Here is a 12404-nt window from a genome sequence, read left to right on the forward strand (position 1 = left end):
AAGTGCAAAAAATACCTGCATGCCTGAAAAATGACATTTTTGTGTGTGCAGCGATTGCCCCAATTTACTATGACCCTCTTTTCCTTTTTATCTGTGCCCTGGAGATGATAAAAAGGTTTAAAGCAGTAAAGGCTCTCATATAACGAAAACTACTGTAAAACTGCTTGTTGAGATAAAACAAAGAAGTGGGAGGGCACAGAGTGACGGTTAGGGAGACAACAGTTGCGACAGGGAGCCTTTAAGACCTCACATGGTAATAGGACTGGAATGCTGAAGTTCAGCTTGATGCAGGGGAAAGCAGCAAGACTGAAAAATATTAAGAAAAATGCCCCAGCTGTGCACTGAGTGAGGAGAGGAAATGGAATAACAAGCGTTTGTTATATTCATCTGGATGGGCCAAATGTTTCATGAACATGTCAGGATTATTCTGTGTGGACTAGATGAAGATTCATCCAGCTCATGGTTATACTTTTCTTTCTGTTCTCTTCCATATGCGGCCGGGCTTCCGTTTCCATTTGTCCTGGCATATCACCTCTGAGGTGAGCTGGGCTACGTGAGATGAAGATGTTTCTTCTGCTGTGGCAGAGTGCTGTCCCTTTCACAATCTGCTTGTTTTCAGGAAGGTCTCCGCACTGTTTTTGAGCCCCTCACTTCCTACCTGCCTCCTCACTGTTCTTGAGCTATGACAACAGGGCCAAATAGACTGTCAGAATGATGGACATCTGCTAGCACATTTAGCGAAGATGCTCCTAAAGCAAGGAATTCTTCCCTACATCACTGCCCTTCCATCTTCCTCAATAATCTTCATTTTTCTCTACAACGTCACTTTTACCATTCTTTCCAGTACAAAGTGCTTCCTATCATTTGCTTCAAAAATGCAACCAGTTTGGGGGGGAGTTAAGGGATTTTCAGTCCTTTGAGTTGTACATCTGAAAGAAATACAGGCCAGCAGTTGTGATTCCAGACAAAAATGGGAGAGACTGTCACTGCATAGCAACTGACACAATACAAATGGGGAAACCTTCAGTACTGTGAGCCAAGAGCTATCAATTGAAGCAGCTGAAATATGAAGCTAAACAGGCAAAGGGAGCAGAGTCCATTGCTATATTGTAAAATTAATAAAAAAACAAAAAGCTCTCATCAGATCAAAGAGTGCAAAGTAGGGGACCAACTCACCTCTCGTGGCTAAAATGTCAGCAAACAACAACTCATCCTCGAAAGGCTTGGCCTCTATTAATCAAGGACTGGTACATTATCAGAACTGAATGAAATGCTTGGAGGAAGAAAGGCAAGAGTATATATGGTAAAGCATTGATATATGTGTATTCTGGATGGGGCCCACAGGTGCTTTTGCTCCAAATCTGTACTCCCTCCTTTCCACTTTTCTCTATAGTTCCAAGCCCCCTGGGTCCTTGCCAGAATCCCCTCAGTGCTGTGGTCACAGCATGTTGTTCCAAATAACCTTTTTGATTTGGTGGTACTCTAAAGCAGTTACATGTTCTATTGCTTTCACATCCAGTATGTTCATAAATGTACATCAAGTAGCATTTTGTACTTTTTTTAGAATATGTGCATTGCATTACATTAATTAAAGCATTACATTAAAGCAACCAAAGAAATGAGAATCACAGTCCTTTGAGAAAGAAGAGTTTGCCCAAAGCTTTCCTTTCCCTCCCCAGGAACATCTCCATGCATCTTTCTTTCATTGCCACACACTAGTGCTTCACAGACCAAATCACTTTCAGTATCTTAACTACAAGGGAATTCTTTGAAGTTATGTAATTAAAACTATAAAAGTTCTGGGAGTTCAAGGTAAGAAAGAGCTCCAAATATTTAGAAATTTAGAGGTTTATATAAAGAAGAATGCTGTTTATCTATAGTTACAGTGATGCACAAAGCACACATGAGTTTTAGACAAACTATATATGTAACAGCCGATTCCCTATATTCTTTTTTTCTCTGCCAGACTCTAAGTGTTATGGAGTGCAATATTTATTTATAGGCACTTTTATCCCACCTTTCTATTTTGAAAACAGCTAACAGATTAAAGCAGCTAACAAAAATCAAATATAGCTTGCTACAGCAGCAAAAAATATAATTAGCAGAATTTAAAAATACAGAACAATGTAAAATGTGTTCACTATGAATAAATGGCAAAAGGCTGTCTTATAGTATCACCAGAAAAGATACAATCCCTGATCAGTTAACAACCATCCCAAAAGCACTCCAAAAATCAATGTTTTCATTGACTGCTGGAAGGTGAGCAGAGACTGGGCCAGGTAACCCTCAGAATCATATTGCTGCCTGTCCACATCCTCCCTTTCCTGAAGCCAGTTCCGGTGCTGAAAGTGGCATTCCTGACCAACTCAGAAATTGGCTTTGAGAAAGGATTTTTGAAAGCCAGTTGCTGGGTTAGTAGGAAAGCATATAGGCATAGAGGTTTCCATTGGAAATTCAAGTCATGTTCCAACAAGCCACTTGACAGGGCACAGACTTTAGGACCCAGGTTTGGCAGGATCCAGGCTTATTTTTATCAGAGCTTTGAAGTATGCAGTATAGGATGAAGAAAGAATTGATAGAAGAGACTATAGGCAGGGTGAGAGGGTGAAGGAGCTTCAGTTAAGGACAGAGAGAAGAGGAGGTGAAAGAACCACGTCTGTGGGCAGCCTCGCTTCAAGTGGCTCAGCTGCGAGCAAGGAGACAGCACCACAGCAACTGGATTGCTGCAATGGGGGTGGCATTGCCAACCCCACCTTCCCGATGAGTGCCACCAAGGGTCACAGCATCTCTGTAACACCCCCCCCCCCCATACACAACTGGAAAGAAGGAAGAGGACAAGCAAGAGAAATTCAGGGCCAAAGGCATACTCTCCCCAAACTACACAAACAACCTTGCCTGGGTAATTTCATGGATAACAAACTAGTATAAAATAATAGAGGTTCCACAATATCCTGGCTTTATATATTATAGTCCCCAGAAGATCATGGGTAAAACCCCTTTGCCTCTGATGACAGGAAAGCAAGTATGTTCCTTCCCTCCTGCTCTTTTAATATAGAGTCCTAGCAAAGGTAATGCCTGCCAGGAGCTTAGTGGCCAGTAATAAGCTTCCTATTTCAATCAAAATCAGAAACACACAATAGAAGCTGATTGCTCCAGCATGATTATTAAGCCATCTGCTCAGCTGGGGAACGCAGCCCCCAAGATAGATGGTGCTTTGAGCCACAAACTCCTCCAGTTCCAATGTACCAAAGCCACACTGGAAGTTTGAGATGGTGCCATTTTCCAGTGGATCCAGGCAGCAAGAAGCTGGAACACCACATGCTTGCACACCTGGAGAACTGCAGTTGAAATACCTGCAAGTAAACAACATGAACAGTCATTTCCCTTTCTAGTACAGCACAGAGGTCCTGTCTCATAGCTAAGGTTCTTCCAACATCCACTTATTTCTCAACACACACACACACACACACACACGCGCGCGACCTTGAGAAAATGAAGGCCACCCCGAACAATAAAGAAAATACATATATGGATCCTCTTACTAGCTGAGGTTTTAACACATGCAAAAGTTAATACACCAGCCACTGAATAAGCCATTCAAAACAAATGTTGAAAAACAAAGAAAAAAACCCCACATCCAGTGAAAAAACCCCACATCCAGCACAGTGCATCACCTAATTGATTAACAGCATGGTCAGCTTCAACAATGCCTGTTAGGACCAGCCTGCAACATATCCTGAACATCAGACTTGAGCAGTGGTGGGGTAGAGTCAGCTGCGGATGAAGGAAGGAACTGCAGGGAGACCAGCCACACCAACCAAAGCAGCATCTTAATGACAGTGGGCCACAACAGTCTCAGCGGTACTTGCTGATACACTGGAATGTACAAGGACGACAGATGACCCTGCCTCCAAATATTAATGCTCAATTCAGCAGTCTGGTTGCATATTCTTTACTACATAGAGATTGTACTTCTTGAGACAACAGCTACACTGTCTTTTCCCCCAGTTTAAAAGAACTCAGGTCTGACAGTGTCAGTCTCTTGTTTATGAGGTACAGGAATAGAACAAAACCGGTGGCTTCCTTCCCCCATGGAACAAGCAACTGCTCCTGTAAAAAGCTGGTTGGGCCAATTGTCTCTTCAGTGAGTGCAGACACATAGATCCTACTACTACATAAAGCTGTTAGATCTACAGGTGAAAATGTATTTGTTCTTACCAATAAAGATGAGAATGATAAAACCCGTTAGAAATTCTCTATGTCTTCAATCCTATACATTTACCAGGAAGTAAATCCTATTGAATACAGTGAGACTTCTAATTAAACATGTATAGATTTGCACTATAAGACAATGACTACATGTTGTTATACAAAATAACAGAAAATCATTCACAAGACAAACATCTGCAAAGTAGACACCATACAACAGATACATTTTTTTTGTCTAGCACTAGGCCTTCATTGAATACTTGAGCTCTAATCCATAGCTATACATAAGTAACATGTCCCTTTGATTCCAGAGTAGGAAACCCCCTCCCCCCGATAGGCTCCTCTCAGCCTGACCTTGGTCGGAAATGAGGTCAAGTGGGCTTTAACAAAGTAATAAATCCAAGTATAAGAGATATTAAGATGATCAACCCAGATTCAGGTCAGTGGATGAAGCCCAAGAAAATGTGGAGTCAGTACTATACTGGTTAACAGGTAATGAGCACATGATACAGGGCACTGCAGTATCAAATGTTTGCTTGTAAACTTACAAGCAACCCAAGGTGACACACAGAACACTGGATTCATAACTTGGCATTCTACTTAGTAAGAAATACAGTACAGTATGTACAGCTAATAGCTACAACAGCAGATTCAACATCACCACCTACTAAGTGAAACCTAACTGAAGATTCACTTAGGTACATTAAATATGCATATCAGCAGGCATCATGATGAAGGAGAAATTTGAGAAGGGCAGTGGGATGGTTTGCAGGCACAGTATCTCAACCATAAAAGGGGGATACTGCCGATAGTGCTATGACTTTATGTGGTGCTTTACAAAATACAGCAACATAAGGAGGGGAAAAAATCCCTGTCATAAAGAACTTACCTAAATTTCAGCAGGGTGGGAGCTCAGTGTGGATGTAAGAGTCCAGGGCAGATCAACCGCCCAATTCTTCTACACTTGTTTACCTGAAAGTCAGTTTCACTGCGCTTCTTGTCTAGTAAGGGGGTGGAAATATACACATTGGCAGCAGACCCATGTCTTTGAGCACACAATGCTGCCAAGGTGAAGGGCTATACTCTATCTCCATGGCAGACTGCATGCAGAAGGGTCCAAGTTCAATCCCTACAGCATCTCCAGGGAAGACTGGAAAAGACCCCTGCCAGAACGCATAGAACACATAGAATGCACCTGCTAGTTAGTGCAGATGATTCTGAGCTAGATCAACTAGTGTTCTAGTTTAAGAAAAGGCCGCTTCATATGCCCAAGAAGCAATAAAGTGAGGGCAGGGAGGAAGAGGGAATTTCCAGGAAAGGAGTGTGAGTGTGAGTTGAACCCCTCCTTCAATTTTTCCAGTGTTGGTTGCTGGGAGACCTGGCACAAAACTCCGCCTTGGGGCCCTTACAGCACTTCCCACCCCCTGAGGTCTTATTGGGCGTTACCATTACTATTCAGCAGTCAACAATTACCCCTGCTAATTGGGCAAGAGGCACTTTTTCAAGTGGGTGCTCCTCTTTTTAGCAGGGGGAGAGTAACTGGCCCACCTCACCCCAGCAGTGTCTTTTCTAGTGGCTGTCTGCTGGTGTTCTTTTTGCATCTTTTTAGATTGTGAGCCCTTTTGGGACAGGGAGCCATTAGTTGTCTGATTTTTCTCTGTAAACCGCTTTGTGAACTTTTAGTTGAAAAGCGGTATATAAATACTGTTAATAACAACAACAACAACAACAACATAGTCAGGCTGGCCCTGAACTATGCTCATTCTGGCCCACCTCTGACTTTTCCCTGTCCCCGTTTTTTTCACAGCCAGAAATGAGCCCAGATGGGGTAAAACAGTCTGGGATGAGGAAGGACAGATGAATTAAGCACCCTGTCCCTCCCACTACAGTTCCACTGGAAAACACATCTCAGCTATTTCACTGCACTTTGGAGATGGCTGGTGTTTAAAGACATGTGTTTGCTGCCATCACATGTAGTGTGTGCAGGAGTACAGCTACACAGCCCAATCCTATGTATGTTAACTTGCTTCACTGTGTAATAATAATACTAATAATAATAATACAGGTATTTATATACCGCCTTTCTTGGTCGTCAGATTTCTCCTCAGACTTTAATTCAAGGCGGTTTACATAGGCAGGCTATACTAAATCCCAATAGGAATTTTTATAATTCAAGAAGGTTCTGTCTTTCAAGAACCAAAACATTTCAGATGGATCTTTTATGATTTGGTATCACATTCTGGCCTCCATTTTCCTCCCACACAGGCTGACAGCGGCCAAAGAGCAGGTGGAATAACACAGTATAACTTGGCTAGGCTTGTCAGCTGCTTCAGGGTCTCGCCGTTCACGGTGCCACTGGCCTTTGGATGTTATCTTCAGGCAAACGAAGGATCTACCCTCTAGACCAGACCTCCTGCCCTCCTCCTGTATAGAGTTTTACTAATAAGCAAGTGTGCATGGAATCCCTGTCTATCTGACATGGTTGCATTTTCATGTTCAAACTGTAATCAATGGAACTATCCTATTTTCATCCCAAAAAAGGCTTTTCAGAGTTAGTGTGGAGTAGTACATTAACGAGTGGGTTGGAAAGTGTTAGAGGGAGAAGAATGAGTGGAATTATTACTATTTCAGTGTTTGGAACAGCTTCAGATCTAGAAATATTTGTAATTAAGGTTCCACTGTATCAGTGTGATTCCTTCCCAGTTATTGATAGAATAACGCTAAAGGGAAAACTGTAAGTTGGTTTTTATACTCACAAATTTGTTTTCCAGTCTTGGTAAGAGTCTACGCCACAACACTGCAAACCTATTTGAAGTTCATCCATAATGAAGTGGAGATCTGGGTCATCCTGGTACCGTTGCACTGCCACCATGAGAGATTCTTGCAAGGAGGCCTTGATTTGGTGTCTCAGAGAGAAAAGAACAATGCCCCCCAAAGCCTCTAGGATCAGAAAGGTGATGATGCCTCCTGTAAAAAGCTTCAAGAGGCAAGCATTTTCAATGAGGGCTCCTGAACAGCCCAACAGAGACATAGTACTGGCAGCTAGACCTGCTAAGACAAAAAAGAGCATTGGATCACTGCCCAAATGAGTTATCCTTTCAGATGCCAGCGACTCCTTCTCAGAGAGACCCCAGATTCCTATGGCCAAAATGAGCAATCCGGTAATGAAGAAGGCCAGGTTCCAAACAAAGGTCAAGTACTTAATGCAGTAGCTAAGTGAGTCCAGAGGATGTTTTGATGAGAGAAAGAAGTGCCTTTGTCTAGACTGCTTCCTAGGCCACCCAATTTCTTTTTCTTCTCCTTCTCCTCCTCCTCCAAAGAGACTTGGAGGAGGACTTTGCGCGTTGGATGGACAAAATACATCCCGTCTGTCTGTCTGATCAATAGAAGGAAGAACAAGAAAATGTAAGTGAGTCAGAGGCAGGAAAACCAAAGTATGATAGTAGGGCAGATGAATATCTTTTAAAATCAGCTTTAAGACTATTTTCCTTATGTTACAGTTGGACTACCATAAAATCAGTGTGTCAGTGAAGACTCTTTCCTCCATGACCTCACCTCAAATGAGCTGGAGGCAGAAACAAGGAACAGGCAAATGTATGGAAATTTCTGATCCACAGTAAAAAAAGGATCTCTGCAGTTATGATGGCAACCAACAAATTAAGGGTGACAGGAAGCTGCTTTTAACCTTGGCACTGTAGATGTGTGGTATGCAAGGCCTATCATATAAGAGAGCAAGACCTCTAACATGGACTGGGCACACCTTCAGCCGATGGAAGGTGGTTGAGTCCCAGGAGAAAGAAGGAATGTTGTAAAATACTGCATTTATTCAGTTAAGTATTTATACCTGAACCTTTATTTTCAAGGTGCCTCACAATAAACATTAAAACACCATTCTCATAATAAAAACATAACCATAAAAATTAAAGCAAATAAACAATGAAATAAGAACAACAGTGTGAACTATTACAACAGGGTAAAACTGAATTCCATTAAAAGCCAAAGTGAACATCAAAATCTTCAGCTAGTGCCTAAATACAACAAAGGAGGGGGGACGACACAGAATAACAAGCAAGGGGAGACAGTTCCCAAGGAGATGTGCCCTGTCCCTATTATTAAAGGGATGCAGGCGAGTCCAAAGCATGTCAAGCAGGGAGAATGGTGAAGTTCTTAAGGTGAGAGATTAAGAAAGCTTCTGAAACTAAAGAGACAGAAAGGTCAAAAATATTCCAGTTTTTAAAAACTGGATAGACTGATCCTTTCAAGGGCAAATGCCCCATTGCTAGTACACGTACTGGGAAGTGAGTAATATGTACTTCCAAGTAAACTTCTTTAGGATTTATTCTTACTATTAGCCCATGATAGTGACTATGTAACAGGATTGATGATGGTAAGTTCCACATTTCTATAGAATCAGGACCTCAGCTGCTATATAGATGCAAACACTGTCAGAAAGCTCATTTATTCTCCTCCAGAAACAACTAATGAATTCCCACTTTGAAAAACAAACAAGAAAGCAATATCATGGAAAGAAAACACACACTCAAGAACTCCAAGGGCAAGTTCAATGACAGTATATGCTGCGGGTCCTCGTTTTTACCTTTGGTAGCAAAGGACTGGTTTCATCTTCCCCTATACTGGTCCTCTTGAAGGCCACTAGCTTTAGGAAAGGGTTGAAAAGTGTGCCAAGTTTCTCTCTCATAGTTTCTGGACAAAACTGAAAGTATTCTGCACTTTTCTCAGTTTAGCCAAGTAATGAAGCTGCAAATTTTGTGCACTGTACAGAGGAGGGGAGCTCCAGGGCCACCACCCAGCAGTCATACTTGTATCATGTGATAAATCACATTTTCTGGATTAAAGAGGCCAGCTTTGTCTTGCTTGCATTGAGTTTATCCAGTAGTTACAGGTAGTATACTCATCATGCCATATAACTCAATGCTCTTCATAGCTACATATTTAAAGAGTTACAAAGACAAGAACTACATTGCATTAGAGCAGCATTTCTCAAAGTATGCTCCTAGGAGCCTTGGGGCTACCTGAGACCCCTTCAGGGACTCCACAAACACACCATAAGTGGCCACAATCTGCCCAACACTGCCCCACTTCACACAGGCATTGGTGTTCTGGGGCTCCCCTAGACTCTGCATGTGAGCCAGTAGGGCTCCAAGAGACTCCTTTTAAGGGTGTAAAGGGCTCAGGAAACGGAAAAGTTTGAGAACCGCTTCATTAGAGCTTTCTAGAACAGATTAATCAACAAGGTCCAAATTAGATTTTTTAAAATTTTAAGCATTTGGCATATTCTTGTCTTAAATCCACCTAACAGTATGCTTGAGAGAAAGCACAATTGACACTGTGCAGAAAGGTGTTTCACAATGTGCAGAACTTACAACCTGTAGTCCAGTGACCAAACACTGGACTCAGAACTGGGAGAGGTGGATTCAAATCCCTACACAAGACTGGATCTGCTACGTGGCTGTAAGCAAGTTGTTATCCATCAGCCTCAGTTCTCCATCTGTAAAACAGAAATACAGTACTTACAGAACTGTCATGAGGACAACCCTTGTAGGAAACATTTCTCATGGTGAAAGTCCAGTCCTAGGATTGTGATAATTACATTGACAACTAAATAGTGGAAGTGATTTCCACAAAGATATGATGCATCACTAGGAAGCAAGACAATCCTGCAATATTCACTACCTTCCCTGCTGAATTGGACACAACCCAGGAGATTGTGAGGTTATAAAGATAGTGCATCCTGATTGGCTAGCTACAATTACTGCTGAACATTAGTCACTAGTGATGATTTCTTGAACATTTACCTAGATCTTAGACACTTCAAAAAGTATCTGCAGACATGTTAAATAACAAATGTGAGAACCTTCAGGTAAGATTTTTATCCAGCAAATATTGCCTTCTTGTCCATTCCTGGCCTATGCAAACTTAAAATATTGAAGCTGCTAACCTTAAGTGTAATTTAAAAAGCCAGGATGGTGTGTGTATGTGTGGGGGCAATATCCATATTAAATACTGAAGTCCATCAGGCGGCACCAGTTTCTATGATTCAATGCAGGAATTATATTAGCAGTTCTCCAGATCCCCTTATCTTCCCTTTCACACCTCAGTTCTTTCCTGTTCCCTCCCCCCCCCCATTCATAGTTTGCCAACAAACATAATTCCAAAGCATAGTTAAAGGTGGGTTTGAAAGTCATGGTTTAGAAGCGATCCTGGTTAGCACTAAACATAGTTTACCAAATAATCTGTCACAGTTCATGGCACATTCCAAGCAATTTTTCATACTAGGACATTTTAGGAACAGTTAGTTAGAAAGATCCAATGAATTCACTGGAGCTTTCTTTCACATGCACACATGTTTATGTGAAGAAACATATGCCTGTATCACCAAACCTAATTAAGGGCCCAATCTTATCCAATTTTCCAGTGCCAGTGCTGCTGTGCCAATGGGGTGTGCATTGCTTCCTGCGATGGGCAGGCAGTCACAGATGCTTTCTCAAGATATGGGAACGTTCCCTTACCTCCGGGCTGCACTGAGGTTGCACCGGTGCTGGAAAGTTGGATATTTTCCAGCACCGGTGTAGCTGCAATGCAGCCTGAAGGTAAGGGAACAAATGTTCCCATACCTTAAGGAGGCCCCTGTGACTGCTACCCCACCACAAGATGCAGTACATGCCCCATTGGCATGGCTGCACTAGCACTGGAAAATTGGATAGGACTGGACCATATGACATTTGTGTTGGATCTCAAAAATAATGAAGGCTAGAACAACACTGGTCAGAATTTTAAAATGTAAAGGGCACATCCAAAATGGCTTCCCTGAGTTCCCAGTTTGGTCTGTATTTTGGCCTTTGCTTGGGGTTAGAAAATAAATTCTAGTGACAGTGATATGACAAAAAGAGACCAACTGTTTCCTACAGGGTGCTGTCTTTTCCCTTCTTGTTTATGAATGTTACTGTTTGTTTCATCCATACAAAAAAAAACCCTTAACCAACCTTTAAATCAGGAGTGTCAAACTCATTTCATACAGAGGACCAAAGTTAGCATTCATGGTGCCTGCTGAGGGCTGGAAGTGACATCTTTAAGCAGCTGATGGATAGAATAAGTGCTTCATTCTCACATAGAAACTCATTAACTGCAAATGTCAGGAAAGAAAAATGTGCAAATCTTGTTCATAATTTCAAGATATGAGACAGCCCCATTAACGTGCTGGGAGAGCCCAATTATAATGGGGGCCACATAAACTGCTTCTGGAGGCCGCATCCGGCCTGCGGGCCTTCTGTTTGACACCCCTGCTTTAAACTGTGAATAAAGGTATTTAATAATACTGTATATATATTATACTGCATAATAATAAAATACTGTATATTTAAACATACAGTATTAAAATACTTGGGAATCGATGTGGGCAAGTCATACATTTACCTTTCAAAACTGCACAACAGATTTGACTGGAACTCCTAGTAAAAAGTGTTTCTGTGTAACAGCACAATCCTATGCATGCCTTCTCAGAAGTAAGCCCCATTGTGTTAAGTTGGGTTTACTACTCTCAGGAAAGTGTGCATAGGATTGCAGCCTGAGGCAAGGGATGCTCAGAGAGAGAGACATGAGGGAAGGGAACCTTAAGAGCACTTGGTCTATGCATGTCTACTCAGAAGCAAGTCCCATGTGGTTCAATGGGCTTACTTTCAGGTGAATACACTTGATGTCTCTAGTGGGGCTTACTTCTGAGTAGGCATGCCTAGGCTTGGGCTCTGGTCCTGTCCATGCCTTCCTGGGAGTAAGTCCCATAGACTCTAGTGAGGCTTACTTCTGAGTAGGCATGCCTAGGCTTGGGCCCTCAGACAGGGCTGGCGGGCAGGGCAGGGCTGCGGCCGAGGCGGGGCCAGCGGAGGAGGAGCGGCCGCCTGCTGAGCCGGACTGTTCGCAGCCGGAACCAAGTTGCTTCGGCCGCGTTGCCGGGCGGGAGCGGTGACGCGGCAGTATTGGCGGTGCGCGAGGGCGGGCAGGAGGCGGCGCCAGCGGAGCCGGGGCAGGAAGCGGGTCGAGAGCGGCGGGAGGACATGGCGGAGACCATTGTGAGTGGGGCTGGGCAGGGGAGGGGGCGCTCCCCCCGGTGGGGTCTGTCTGTGAGGGGAGGGGGCGCCCCCTTGTGGCGCTGGGGGGCGGGGTCCTCACTGGCGCCT

At 43.1% G+C, this 12404-nt stretch overlaps 2 protein-coding genes across 2 annotated transcripts in view; one reads left to right on the forward strand and one right to left on the reverse strand.

Moving 5' to 3' along the window:
- Positions 1–2905: 2905 nt before the first annotated feature.
- On the reverse strand, positions 2906–8908 carry TSPAN10 (tetraspanin 10). Its single transcript, XM_066612856.1, is given in 3 exon segments — positions 2906–3353; positions 6966–7585; positions 8807–8908. Coding segments are annotated over 3 exon segments (1170 nt in total).
- Positions 8909–12216: 3308 nt separating this feature from the next.
- NPLOC4 (NPL4 homolog, ubiquitin recognition factor) overlaps positions 12217–12404 on the forward strand; it is a 64262-nt gene continuing 64074 nt past the window's right edge. The window contains exon 1 of the mRNA XM_066614670.1: positions 12217–12296. Within this exon, the coding sequence (XP_066470767.1) occupies positions 12282–12296 (15 nt within the window). The 5' untranslated portion in view covers positions 12217–12281. The remainder of the gene's footprint in view (positions 12297–12404) is intronic.

The sequence above is a fragment of the Tiliqua scincoides genome, chromosome 2, assembly GCF_035046505.1.
Source record: "Tiliqua scincoides isolate rTilSci1 chromosome 2, rTilSci1.hap2, whole genome shotgun sequence".
Classification (NCBI taxonomy): Eukaryota; Metazoa; Chordata; class Lepidosauria; order Squamata; family Scincidae; genus Tiliqua; species Tiliqua scincoides.